Source organism: Podarcis liolepis (genome assembly GCF_965112155.1).
Source record: "Podarcis liolepis genome assembly, chromosome: 1".
NCBI lineage: Eukaryota > Metazoa > Chordata > Lepidosauria > Squamata > Lacertidae > Podarcis > Podarcis liolepis.
The window spans coordinates 81201305-81216105 of NC_139554.1; the positions used below are offsets into that span (position 1 = coordinate 81201305).

The following is a 14801-nucleotide window of genomic DNA, read 5'->3' on the forward strand; positions in this document are numbered from 1 at the left end:
TGTTGAACTTTTGCCCATACACAAAATTCCACATCACTGGCTGCAGTCATGTGCATGAACAGTAGCATATAGGGAAACAAGGGAACATGGGAACCACACTTTCAAGCTTTCATTGCAACCCTTGATGCTGCTACATGGTGGGGAGTTATGTAGGTAGTAGAGCTTTCGTTAGATCCTTTCTGAGCAAGTGCAGCAGAGTCTAGGGATGGTAGATGTGGGACTACATTTCCCATGATGCCTGGTGGCCTTGAACATACTGTAGAATCCGCCCCAAATTAGGGACTACGAAAGGCAACAGCATCCATAGAACATGAGAAGTCAGGGAATGAGAAAGAAGCTACAGTAGAGGAACCCAAAACGGAGCCATTAGAGATTGTTCTGGTGTCTGGAGGAATCTGGGTTTGAGTTTAAATGGATCCCCCACCCCCAAATTATCCAGCCTTGGCCCATCCCTGTTAGATTTGGAAGACAGATATAGACATAATTGCAGGTATTGAGCAGAATCAATATTATTTTATTTCTGGAATTTTACTTCAGCTTGATTTCTGGTGAAGCACTTCCCATAACCTGTCTCTCTTTACTAACCATCAACACTTGGAGAAAGCACTACATCAGAATAAGTTGGTGGAGCTGGATTGTTTTCAGCAGGGGCCACATCATCTCCAATGATAACAATGGGCACAAGGTCCATGTCCTGAAACACAGGGGAGGTAGATCATTCCAAGAATTTATTTTCATCACTGACATCATCATGGTGACTGTCTTCAGTGCCAAGACCTTTATCTTCATTAAAGTAATTATCCCAAATTATTACAAAGCAGAACTCTAACTGCATAGCTGATACCACACATCTTCATTTGTAGGTATCTCCCTCCACACCAGACATTCTCAAAAATGCACATGGTTCTTATTATGCATTTAAGTGATTGCCGGTTTTTCTAAGCAGTGTACATAAAAATGTAAAAAGCATACAGCAGATAAAAACAATCCATGCAGAGGTTTTCTGGCTACGTCACCAAACAATGGTGGTTGCTCCTCGCTGCCCTCTGCAGGCAGCAAGGAGGTTCAGGCAGAGGGAAGCCAGGATTTATGAGGCAAAAATCTTGGCAATGTTCTCCAGTGGGGTCTGGGGAGCTCACTGCATTCCCCTGTGCCTCTCAAGCCCATATCTACCAACTCGAAAGGCAGAGTGGGTGTGACCTGGGAGTGTGTCCCTGCCATGGATGAGCCTCTGTCTCTGGCATGATTTGTGGTCGTTTCTCCATAATTCAGACAACTGGCATTAATCAAGAGGCGCTCCTGGACCAACATATGCTAATGAGCTGCTGAAAGGACAGGGTGTGGCTCTTTGAAGGTACCTGAACATTTTATTTGAAGCTTGAGAATCCTTACAACAGCCAGAAAAGGAAGGGGGAGGACAAGGTGCTTTGTGCTTTCTTAAGCTTTCTTATGGTTTTTCAAATGGTCTCCTTTTTTCCTGTCCTCCGCTACATAATGAAAAGGATGTGTGTAGCCACTGCTTTGTTATTCTGTTTGTTACTTCAGAAAAGAGGGGGGAGGCTTTTGATTTATGCTCAACAGGGAATTTAACAAGGTTTTACTATGCCCTTTCCCCTCAACAGAGGCTGAATGGACTTTATTTAAAATTATTCCTTGATTGGACTAGGCTGAATTTGAGAAGAGATCTTGTTTTTAACTGTGTGCCGAGGAAGAACTCCGGAGTGGAATTTTAATGTCGGAGTTTGGATATGCACTCCATGCATTATTTATGACTGCAGCTCATATGCTAGTTGGTAAACAGTGGAAGGAATGTAATGTGACCCTGTACGATCCAGAAAAAACACTGCAAAGAACAATGGAACTGAACAATGGAAGATAGTCATTAACTCTCCCAGGTCTGGAACAACAATGTATATGAAGGACACGTGAAATGGATTATTTATTCATAAGATGTAACAGAGATGCTGTTTGTAAGGTGAAATAAGTGACCGGCTGGAAGAATGGTTTAACAGCAAGTGAAGGATGTTAACTGGACTCTAAATAAGAAATTATGTGGCTATGTGAGGAAATGATGATGATCATATGTTTGGAACAGGAGTGGGAAACCTGATTTTAAGAAATTGCATTAAATTAGATTAATTTGGTTTGATTTGTAATAATTTGGAAAATGGGGGTTGGGGGTTGGGGAAAAAACCTCAATCTGTGCAGAAAGCAGGCTTGATGAGCCCAGAGCTGATGGTGTGTGTATGACTTCAATCATATACAGTAACTGACCCTCAAGGAAAGCAGGTTTGAAGTCACTGCCCACCAGCTGATAGGTGATGACTTCAAGCCTGCTTATCAGTGGCACTTCAAAGCATGGTGAAGGGCCCTTTGCAAGCTCTACATCTTGCTTTGAAGTCCAGGCGATCATCACCTGACATCAATGTGACATCAGGTGATTGACAGGTTGGCACTCCCATCTACCTGTCAGATTTGGCCCACAAGAAGTATGAGAGATAAGGATCTGGTGTACTGGCCAGATCAGGTTCCCCATGTCTGATTCAGTAAGTATGAAACACCAGGAGCCACAGATGTAGAAGTGGAAGTGCCTCTCCTGGTGGATATATACCCTCTTTCCCATTCCCCCTTTAAGCTAGTATCACACCACAGATACCAGCTGAAGTTTCTGAGGAAGCTACAAATGCCTGATGCTAGCATAGCGGCATTTTTCATTCAGGTTCATTTGTTTGCATAGCTCAGGTGTGGTTTCCTCTAGACACTGTTGGGCTACAGTCTTCCAAAGTAACTACTCTATTCCAAACTTAAAAATGGAAAGGGTAATGCTGGTGGTCAATAAAAGAGGTTTAAAGACTGTGTCAAGGCAAATCTAAAAAAATTGTAGTATAAACACTGACAACTGGGAAACACTGGCCTGCGAGAGCTCCAGTTGGAGAACAGCCTTTACCAAAGGTGTCATGGGCTTTGAAGACACTTGAACTCACTTGAACTCAGGATGCAAGGGAGAAACGTGCTAAGAGGAAGGTGTTAGGAGTGTCCTACTCTCGTGTAGGCCCTTGTCAGAGACACATGCCCTCCTGGTCGATCGTTCGAGAGCTTCAAAAGCTTTCTTTTGCCCAAACATCACAGCGACTATGCCAAAAGACATTGGCACACTTAGGGATCCACAGAGTATTCGCTGTTTGTGTAACAGAACCCATAGCGCAGCATTTTGGCTAATCTACTTTATTTACATATAATACACTCAGAGCATTTTGACTTAGCTCCTGGCTCTTTCTCATCAGACAGCAAAGAGAGAGAAAACAAAGGACAATAGTCCCACTTCACGGAACACAGTAATACCAAAACATCCTATCTTTGTCACTACCCACACTGTGGGATGAAAACATACATCGTCATGTGAAAGACAACAATCCCATGACTTCAGACACGGGGAATGAATCTCCAACATCAGGTATGCTTGGCAAATCCACACCATGATCAACTCCCGCCCGGAAACCAATGTCCCCACTGTGGAAGGACGTGCGGATCCAGAACTGGCCTCCACAGTCACTTACGGATTCATTGTTAAAACCGTGTTTATGGAAGGCAATCTTACTCAGCTACGAGTGATTGCCAAAGAAGAAGAAGAAGAAGTTCCCACCAACCCCAGCCAGCATGGCCAGTTGTCAGGAATCATGAGATTTGTAGATCAACAGCATCATATTGTCTAGCCCAAGCATTTTCATCTTGCCAGCTTTCTGAAACAAATGCTTACCATCTTGTTACAGCAGGTTGCCTGACACCCGAAATGTGCTGTTGGAAGGGTGATGCAGAACTCCAGCAAGCAGAACAGGAGATGCACAGTACAAAACCCATTACCTACTTTGTTGAAAAGCTGCAGAACAGAGAAGCAGGGGAAACGACAACTCTTATATCAGTAAATCAGTTGTGAGGATAAAATGGGTCTGAGGAGAGCTTCTTGGAGGAAAGGTGGGATATAAATGTAAAAATTAATGAATTTTTTAAAATGCCTCTGTGAAAGGGTAGGACAGAAATGTTCTAAAATGAATGCACTAGCCTGGATAGTAAGACATCAGGAAGTAAGTCCACTATTGAGACTGTGCAGTACCTGGCGTTATGAGAATAAAAATGGGAGATTATCCTACGCTACATATCTCTGTGTCTTTTCTCATCAACAGAACCTCCTCTCTTCTCCCCAGTTTCTAACTTTCAGCCAACAAAGGGACTCAGCTGTTTTTGAACAAGGATGTCTCCAGATAGGCATCCTTCTGGGTTGGTGTTTCAGAAATAACTTTGAGGTGACATATGATGGCGTAAGATGAGAGGCAGCCACCTGAAAATTATCTCTGAAACACCAACCCAGGAGGTTGCCTATCTGGAGACATCTCTGTTCAGTTTCTACTTGCCTTATAGTAGGGAGAAGGTGTGGAAAGAGGGTCTGAGAAAACACTCCACTTTCATGTAAAAGACCCAGTGTGGCTATGAGACTATAGCTACAATCGTATACACACTTACCAAAGTTTGAGGAGGCAAAGGGCAAGTATACAGACATCAGAAAGCCCAACCACTAGCTCATAACACCATCAAGTTTGAATACTGGGAATGGGATGGGTGCTCAACTATGGATTAAAATATTGATTTCTCAATTGATTTCCATAGGACGGTTCTTAATTCCATCCCAACATTTATTAATATATTCCCGGTGTGAACCTGGAAAGGACCTAACCAGACAATTACGTGATTCTCTCTGGCCTTTTAATATCGAGGTGGGTCCTCTTTTGGTAAGGAAATGTCGTGAACTGGAAAAATGAGAAACTGAAACAGACAGATTTCTCCATCCCTAGTCCCTGGGCAGACCTTGGGTTTGGTTTCTTTGAAATGATGGTCAGTGGAAGTGGACAGGATTTATCTCTTCACACACATATACAAACCAAGGTCCCGCTGCTTTGTTTGGTTTACAGTGATAACACTGGATTCTCACAGAAAGAAGATCAGGCCTCTGTGCCTTTATAGCCCAGTTCCAAGAATGACAGGCTACTGCTTCCTTTTACACACACACACACACGGTAACAGAGAAGGAAATAAGTCCTGATCCCCAAATGGCTTTCTTCTTTCAATAGAGCCAATGGATTGAGAGACAGGGGCACTGACCACTCTTGCCAGGGCCATGAAGATAATATCCAGCAGTCCTGCTTGTTCTATTAATCCTCTCCTGGCCAAATCTCAGTCTTAGAATCAAGAGGCACAGGGCTGTAAGAGACACTTCAAATGACATCCAAACTAAACCTCCCAAACTTACAACATTAAATTATGATAATATTATATGATCAAAGTTATTGTGGGACTTGCTCACTTACCAATGTTCTCTCTGGATAAGCACCGGGACAGCCATAGAAAAAATAGGGTTGATTTATACACAACTGTGCTGTGTACATAATTATGCCAATTGTTGCCAATGTAGCACTTGTGACATGCATTCCCACATTGCATTTCACCTGAAAGAGTGATATGAAGGATCAGGATACCAAAAAGTACACACAGGGTGTGTGTGTGTGTGTGTGTGTGTGTGTGTGTGTGTGTGTGTGTGTGGAGGCCAGCCAATGCTCATGTCAGGTGTGGCTACTGGGCCTGACAGGAAGCTGCCTTAGTCACTAACCATAATCAGACCATTTAAAAAACTTACAAAACATGGAAGATGTCTTATATACAATTAGCCCTTAAGCTGTACTAATTGTGTTCTATTTTTGTTTGAATTATGGTTTGTTATTGTTTCATTGTCTCTAAGAAAGGTTGTCAATGAAACACGTTGGGTAATTTACGGTTCCCTACATTTTTCAGTGCTACTCCCTCCCCCCTCCCCTCATCTACACTCGTGGTTTCTTAATGATAAAAATGGGTTTTAAAAGGGTTATGATAATCATATAGCCATATGACATTCTTTTAAAACATCAACAATGTGTTATTAAAATGTGACACCAGGTGACACTGCTGAGTTCGCCCTGTCAAGTAAGTGGGTAGACCAGGGGTTGGCAACCTAAGACCCATGGGCCTGAAGTGGCCCACGAAGGCCATTTAACTGCCCCCTGAGCCACCCCCGAACCGAGCCACCCACTCAGCGAGTCCCCACGTGCTGTGCTAAACCAGGGGACTCTCTTCCTCAGCTCTGGAAATCACTTCTGTGCATGTCCAGACGCCGGAAATTGCATCTGCGCAGGCACAATTTTCAGCATCTGGGCATGGACAGAAGCGATTTTCGGTGCAGCGGACATGTGCAGACGCAATTTCCAGCATCACGTTGCACCTGTCCGGCCCATGGAGGATCTCTGTGGGAGTGATCCGGCCCATGCCTGGTAAGCCTTGCCAACTGGGGTAGACTGTGCAGAAACAGAAGCGGAGGAACCAAATACTTCTTTGTTTTAGAATATCAAAAACATCATTCTAAGAACGTTTAAAGAGTGAGTATAGATCCAGCCCTGATACTCTCCAGATGATGTTGGAATTGAATTTTTTATCAGCCCCAGCTAGCATGGTCAAAGGTCAAGGGTGCAGTACTGGTGCAGAATAGTCTACTAACATATGGAGGGCACCAAGTTGGGGAAGACTGATCTAGAGGTATAAGAAAAACAAAATTTATAAGCAATACTGGCTACATCCAATATTACAGAAGAAGAGAAAAAGATATATAGCTCACCAAACTGCGGTTCCTATATTTTGTAGTTGACACAGAGGTGGATCCAGAAACAATGAACTGTTAAAAGGGGGGGGGGAGAGAGATGCATATCAATTCACTTCAAATTTACTGTAAAATACTCTCTACTTAGAAAAACCTGGTACTGTGGGAGTCTTGTCAGCAAAACATTTTGGCACCTGAGGCAAACCACAAAACGATGCCTCCCCTCCCTGCCAAGGAAGAAGGAGCAAGTGAAGATCTAGATCAGGAGCAAAGTTCTAGATCAGGATCTGCTGCCCACATGGATTCTGCTGCCTGAGGCATTTGCCTCACATGCCTGTGGCGTTTGCCCTCCTAGGTGGGTCATAAGGAAAGGGTTAAATGAGTGTGAAGTGATTGGCCAGTGGGAACCCAAGGGGAGGAGTTAGAGTTAGAGTTGTGTGGAAGTCAGTTGGGAGTTGGAGAAGGAAGAGGGAGGATAAGTCTGTGGGTTGGTCGAGTTGTGTTGTGAGAGAGTGAGAGGAACTGTTAGGTGGAGTCAGATAGATAGTTGGGATAATCAGTTTGAAGTTGTTAGGAACGTATAGATCAGTAAAGAAACTAAGATTAAGAAACTGACAAGAAAAATTAACTGAAACCTTAAACTTGTTCATGCTTATAAAAATAAACTTGATTATTTGTTAATGTTAACAACTGTCTGGACTCCGTGTGTACCCGAGAGAAACGGGTTGGTGGCAGCGAGGAGGCAATCACAGTGGTGGCACAGGGATCAATAGACCGTCAAACGTCCGGGGACCCTGTGTGATCGCCACAATGCCTCATTAGTGTAGGGGGTGTGGTGACAGATGTCATCCAGCAAGCTGTCAATACACACATAAAAAACAAAAAACCCAGCCACGCGATGTGGTTTTTTGTTGGATTTCCCCCCTGTATCCCGTTTTGTCCATGGACTGGAAAAAATTGAAACAAATGGGGGGGGGGAGTGCGGATGACACCCAAAAACATGCACGCATGGGATGCATCAAATCTACTTTAAACTGCCATGTGTACACAGCCCCAGGCAGTCACGCTGATCCTCCATGTGGTTTCCTGTTCCCCCCCCCCCAACAGCCAGTCAACATTCTGCGATTACTCAGCATGCTTAGTCTGCTCGGCTGAAAACCTTGGGGTTTCAGTAAGCCTGATAACGCCACCTTGTGAATGGACGGTTCCATTTCCCTACACACAGCAGGAACATAGGAATCTGCTATATACTAAGTAAGACCCTTGGTTCATTTAGTTCAGAATTATCTACTGGGTGAAGTTCTCCAGAATTTCAGGCAGGGGACATCTCCAGCCATACTTAGAGATGCTGAGACTGAAATCTGGCATCTTCTGCAAGCAAAGCAGATGCTCTGACACTGAGATGTGGCCCTTCCTTATACATGCAAGAGAATACAGTGTTCAGTTTTGTTTATTAAGCAACTGTAAAATCAGCATGCTAAATTAGATCTCAAGCATCTGTTCGGAACTGGAAATTTTCCAATGCAGATTACCCCAGTTTGCCTCAGAACATTTTCCAGAACCAATTCAAAAATTTCTAGATCTGCATCACTGACTTGTAGAATTGAGGTTGCTGTTAGTATATACGACCATGACCAAAACCTTCACTAAAAAAAACACATAATAAAATCCACTAGAAACATGTAGCCTTAACAAGACAAGAAAGAGAACAAGGATAAAAAGAAGAAAGTTTTTTGTTACTATTCAATTCTTATTCTTTCAATGATTTTATTTAAAAAATGTTAAGTACACCTCTCAGAAATGTTGAATATTAAGTAGCATATAAACACCTTAAATAGAGAAAAACCTCTCAAATGCATTACAGCAAAGGAAAGAGATTACCCCTAATAATGTTCTGGCATTTCAAAATAATCCAAAGGGCTCCTATTCTTTTATGTTAACTTTCACCACCTGCCTCCTTACTTGAACACATGAGGAAATGTTTTTGAAAATTGCCAAGTCCCAGAGTTTAGCATGCTGGATTCTTAAATGCGAGGCAAAGAACACGATACTTACAAATACTCCACCCCAGATTGGAAAATATGATATATTGACCAAAGGGGCATAGAATGAGTCCAAAAGAAAAAATGAGACTATCCCAAAGCCAATTTGTACCAATCCAATCATGATCTGGATGGCCTGTAGGAAGAAAATACACAAACAATATTATTTTTAAACTGTTCCTAGAGACCTGGAAATATAGAATGATAGTTTTTGCTACTATTTTCATTTCACTGTTTTATTTTTATTTTTTCATTTCTTATCATTACTAGCTGCCTTGGGCATGAATCCTGACAATACTGTGCATTAATATTTAAAGGAAACCAATAAATCTGATATGCGCTTACTCTTTAGCACAGTCCAGAAATATCACCTGAACAGAAATATCACCTGAACAAAAGCTAGATGAGGTATTTTGATCACTGCAAAAGTAAAAGAGGATCTCTCCTTAACCAGATTTGAGCCAAGAAATGTGAACACCCAATTTTCAATCTGAGGGATTGGGAAATTTGATTAAGTTCATATTTAAAGGTGAAACTGCTTTAAATGCACTTTCTGAAACAACATGGGCATCGAAACACTTCTCTGAATTTTGCAATGCAGTCCTCCAATCAAATAATGTTTACAAAAATGCATATATTGGAAGCAGGGGTGTGTATAAAATGAACATATCAGTGAAAACAACACACACAAATGTATTATACATGGCGAGACTTGCAAAAATGTGTACATCAGTCAAAATATGTGTATTAGTCAAAACAGCATACAATTCACAATTTTCATGGATTTTTTAAGATTAAAAAAATCACAAATTGCTTCAGAAATAGTGAGAACAGAATTTAAGTCTGGAAAAGAAGAAACCGAGAGAACAAAAATTGAGAGACAGATCATTCCTAATCCTGATACAGATGAAATACAAAAAGTGACAAATGAGTTCAACCCAGTCACCAAAGAGAAACAACACATAACTTTCTACAACCTGGCTTTACAAAAGACAGTGCTTAGATTGGTGTGCCAGCAGTAAGCCTTTATAGGTCTGTAGATCTTCCCTCAGTTCCTTATGCCCTGATTACCCCCAGAATGGGCTGCTCTAATGAGCTTTGTGTGAGTCTGGCTTTGAAGATGGGTTGAAGCTTCTTTTAGCAACTAAAAAATAAACTAAGCACTGTTAAGTTCATACACACACTTTCCACACCCCCATGAGTCATAATCTTTCACTCTGTTCTGCTCATTAAAATGCACTTGCACATAATGCCCATGGCAGCAATTCCCTTCTGAAGGTTCCTTGGGCTGGAGGTGGGACGGCACAACTACAGAGGACCTGCTTAAAAGCCCACCAACTGCAGTAGTTCGGAAGGTGGGCACAAGAGATCTTAATCCTCCCTGACTCTGCTATTGGCTCAAGCCAGCCATTTCCTCCATTTTTTCAGTTGATAATCTCAACATTCTCTGGCTCCACTTCCCTCAGTGCTCCATGGGTCCTAGAAGTTCACAGGACCTTGCCATACTTTCTTAGTGCTTAAAAACACACACCTGTTTTTTCTTTTAATTTACAAACTTAATGTCCTTCCTCATTCCTGGAGACAAAATTGAGAATGCAGAAAGCACTTCCTTAATAGAGGGGTGTCTTGTTTTGCCTCCAAACTAGTAGGTATGCAGGTACATTGTATACCTGGGGCTCTCAGGAGGAAAATCCTTGGAGTTTCCCTAAAAACATATTGTTAAGGGTAGGCTCTCCCTCATTCATTCCCTGTACATGGGCATTCAGCACCAGAAAAGTGCTTCTCTCTAGGCTCTCCCTGACTTTCCCTGCCCCTCCATCTTCTCCCCACAGCAACCCTGTCAAGTAGTTTAGGCTGAGAAATGGTGACTGAACTCTATGGCCAAGTGAGGGGGTTCAATCTGGGGCTCCCTAGCTTTAGTCCAATGCTCTAACCACTACACCACACTGGCTCATGATATGAGAGCTCTGCCTGTTGTATATTTGAAGTGTTGAACTGACAATTGCTCCTGGTGACCACTGAAATCACCAGGGACAGAAACAAGAGCAGATGACATCTGCACTTACCCCTAAAGTCTTAGCCTCTACTTTTACTTTCTTCTCCAGTTCCCTCACCCAACGCTTCCGCTCAGGTTGGTTGCTTCCAAGCTGCTCGTCTATATCTTGTGCCACTCCTGGTTGTTGCCCAATGGTAGCATGGATCCCCTGGCCTGCCTGAATTATGTCGGCTGCATTTGGAAGAATGAACGCTATTATTCCATTTTGTCTTCTCACTGGATCTGTTGTCATAGCTGAAATGTCTGCAAAAACCAACCAACAAAAACAAATCAAAATAGCAAACAACCTTCTCTCAGATTTGGACAAATATAACAAACTTTCCCCTACACACAGAAAGAGGAAGTTCCACTGAGCTATGGCCCGTCCATCTCTTTCTATGAATCCGTCACATGTTTGATAAAACCATGTGGGAATAGCACAAATGGCCTGTTTGGCTTCTGAGAAGACAAGCCCTCCCCTCAGGCCAACAATCTGAAAGACACAACCCAAAAAAGAAAAGGGCTGAGAAAGCACCAATTCTTTGTCATAGAGGTCTTACCGATAACAGCAGGAATGGAAAAAATTATAGAGGGGCCCGTCGTTGCTGGTCTTTCAGTAGAGCCAGTGGAGAGTGTAATAGTTTTAAGAGAGTCCCTTGTACATTGACTCAAGCAGTGTCACACCTCCCCGTTCCCCCTGCACCAAGAGAACTACCAAATAGTTGCTTCCTTAAGCAGATGATAAACAGGACAAGATCTGAGGCCAGATGAAACACATACACCATAAATCCCACGCACTGAGTCATAGAAGGAGCCACAGTTGCAATCAGTCTTCTTCTACATGCTGTGTACAAGATTCCCTTTCTCAACCCAAACAATTCCCAGAAATAAACCAACGTGTCACTAGACCCAAGCTCTGAAGATTAATCTCCTTTTACACGCTATGTACCACATCCCCTTTCTCAACCCACACATTTCCCAGACATAAACCAACAAGTCAATGGGCCCAAGCTCTGAAGATTAATCTCCTTTTACATGCTATGTACCACATCCCCCTTCTCAACCCAAACATTTCCCAGACATAAACCAACAAGTCAATGGGCCCAGGCTCTGAATATTGTGAAGTCAGATATTACAAGTGCTCAACTCACTGATGGGGAGTGAAGCCTTTACCACCAACCCATAATGAAGTCATGATACTTTGCTGGCATATGTACTCAGAGTCCGTGTGGTCCTTTGCTTTTCCTCTAGTTCAGGCAGAGGTCCCTCCTGCTGACATTGTCATGGTGATGTTCCACTGAAGGCTCTCATGAAGAGTAGTCAGGCTGCAGCACAGCTGAAGCATGAGTTCTCCTCAGGTGCCTAAGGTTCCTTCAGTAGGTAGTTCCTTCCATAGGCTTTGCATTGTAGGAACATGGCTTAGTTCTTTTGCACATCACCATTGCAGGGACCCATTCCTCTGCTTGCATCCAGATCTGGCCCCATTCCTCAAGGAATGCATAAAGCATTGGTATAATAATGTTGCTTATGGCAGCCTCCAGCTGCTCATGGGCTCCAGTAATGAATAAAAATAACATGACATAAAGTAATCCAACATACAAATACAACATAAATCATATAGAATAATTAACAAATAATCAGTGAAACAATTACAGTGGTACCTCTGGAGGTGAACAGGATCCATTCCAGAGCCCTGTTCGCATCCTGAAGTGAATGCACCCCGCGACTGCACATCTGCGTGTGCGTGGGTTGCGATTTGCCGCTTCTGCGCATGTGCGTGACGTCATTTTGAGTGCCTTCGCATGCAAGAGCGGCAAAACCCGGAAGTAACGCGTTCTGTTACTTCCAGGTCACCGAGGAGCGTAACCTGAAAGCGCTCAACCTGAAGTGACTTCAACCTGAGGTATGACTGTACAATTTATAAAACACTGTTTACAAAGCAACAACTAATAAAAGCTAAATATCACAAGTACTATTATATGATTCACAAAGCAAGGCAGCATTTTTAATCTAATATTGTAAGCAATATGAACAACATTAACAAAATAACAACTAAAAAAATTAACTAAGCACTCTTAAGTTCATACACACACTCTCCCTGTGATTCATAGTTCTTCGCTCTCTTCAGTTCCATAAAATACACACAAAATACACATAATGCCTGTTGCAAAGCCATCTCAGCCAGATGCCATGACAGAAGGGGTCCTCTGGTAGTGGGCCCTGGTGGAGAAGGGGCTCTTGGGCCTACCACGAGTGGTAAGGTGGTTGTTGATTCTGGGTGGACTGTCCAGGTGCCACTGATGAGAAGCTCACCCACATCGGTCCCAACAATCAGGGTGTCCTGATTATCAGGATAATAGCGATCATCAGGAGGTTGATTCCCAGTCTAGGAAGTCCAAGTAAGCCTCCAGATTGGAGAGAAAGGGAATCCTATGCCAGATGGCACTTCCTTATGTAAAAGACTCAGGATTCCCATGCCACCTGCCCTTAAAATGGGTTCCGGTTATTCAAAAGTAAGGGGAAAGCCCTCTGCGACTCTTTGAGAGGACACCAGTATCCTTTACAAAGATGTGTCTTGGATCAATTAAGCACCAGCCCCAAATAACGTTAAATACCTCTAAATGTACTTACGTTGCCCTGCTTCCTTCACTCTTTCTCAGTCTCTCAGTGTGCCAGAAATCTCACCAGGAAGTAAGTAATCAGCATCAGACTTAACCAGCAGATGTCCTAGGTTACTGAACTACTTTAGATAGACAGAATGAATGGAGGGTAATATATTTGTAGGTAGGAGGAGACATCACACTTTGCCAAGGGGACAGCATAGTTTATTTCTGAGACTATTTTATAGCATAGCCAAAAGACAGGTAACCCGTTGCTGCCCTAAACAAAATCTGGAAAAAAGCTGAAGCTGCCTCGGCTATAGTGTCATTGTTGCAAAGTATGATTGGAAGTGATGAGGTAGAAATGTGGTTCACTTTGCATGTATAGGCAAATCTACTTAATCTGCCTTTTCCAAAACACCATGCAATCTGAAACATGCAAGCCTTTGAAATGTGTGCATCTCTGAATTTTGTAATGCAGTTCTCCAGTCACGTAATGTGTACAAAATGCATGTACTGGTGTAAGGTGTGGAAAACCCCCCACAAATTAGTGAAAGCACGCACAAATGCCTTGTATTTGGGAAAGTTGTGCTTTGCAAATTTGTGTAAATTGGGCAAAACTGAATACCCAGAAATTCATGCTAAATGCTGCTGAATTTTCTTAAGGACTTGCGGGGGGGGGGGGGGAATCGCCCCTGTCTTCGCTTGGAGTATTTGTGTGCTTGGATAAAAACTTGAACATGCCTATTACTCAATGTTCTGTGTTCAGAGTTGCTCTCTGATGGAAAATGCCTCAGTTGACTGTTTTGTATAACTTGTACATTAAAATCACAACTTATGTGCATTTAACATCTGCAATTTCAACTTTATGCAATTGAAGGCTGTCCGGTTGAAATCACACAAATTAAAGGCATAATAACAAATATTATATTATTATATTAAATTAATCATACAGGTTAAATTAAATCAATCACACAAATTAAAGCTATTTTGCACAGGTTTTTCCTGGCATGGTAAGAGCTTTTAAACTCTCTGCCTTGGTTACCAGGCTCTGGGATGCTCTCGCAAGTTCTCACAGGAACTTAAATGACCCCACAAAATCTCAAAGAGCACCCCAGAACCTGATAAGCTTGGGGGTGGGGGGGGACAAGGCCTGTTTGGTGCATGGCTCCAAAAAGGTAAGGCTGCTTGTGCTGGGTTGACCTTTCTGCCTTTACAAGCCATCCCCAGAACATAACCCATGTGATTGTATTGCATTGGTTAATTGTTCATTCAGTCGTAGAAACAGAAACAGTTCCTAGGATACCTTTGAAAAAAAGCAGATTGTGTAATGTGCTTGCCTGCTAATTTGAACATTTGTGTTTGTTTCTCAGTTTCACAGATAACCCACAAATAAGAGAACATCCTGCTGCTTATACGTGTTTTCAGCCCTGTACAGGAAGACAGTA

At 42.6% G+C, this 14801-nt stretch overlaps 1 protein-coding gene across 6 annotated transcripts; it reads right to left on the minus strand.

Moving 5' to 3' along the window:
- Window positions 1–509: 509 nt before the first annotated feature.
- LOC310704689 (membrane-spanning 4-domains subfamily A member 8-like) lies at window positions 510–14472 on the minus strand. Of its 6 annotated transcripts, none has more exons than XM_083498479.1 (8): window positions 14399–14414; window positions 13369–13496; window positions 10785–11017; window positions 8732–8854; window positions 6695–6751; window positions 5361–5498; window positions 3758–3877; window positions 510–694 (listed from the first exon to the last, which is right to left on the minus strand). In XM_083498479.1, exons 3-8 carry the CDS (start codon window positions 11004–11006, stop codon window positions 581–583), a joined length of 774 nt encoding a protein of 257 aa, XP_083354605.1. In that variant the 5' UTR covers window positions 11007–11017; window positions 13369–13496; window positions 14399–14414; the 3' UTR covers window positions 510–580. The 6 variants fall into 6 exon arrangements, with proteins under 6 accessions (XP_083354605.1, XP_083354602.1, XP_083354607.1 ...); XM_083498476.1 differs by having other exon boundaries at window positions 13385–13496; window positions 14399–14413; XM_083498481.1 differs by lacking the exon at window positions 5361–5498 and having other exon boundaries at window positions 13385–13496; window positions 14399–14472.
- Between the last annotated feature and the right edge of the window lie 329 nt (window positions 14473–14801).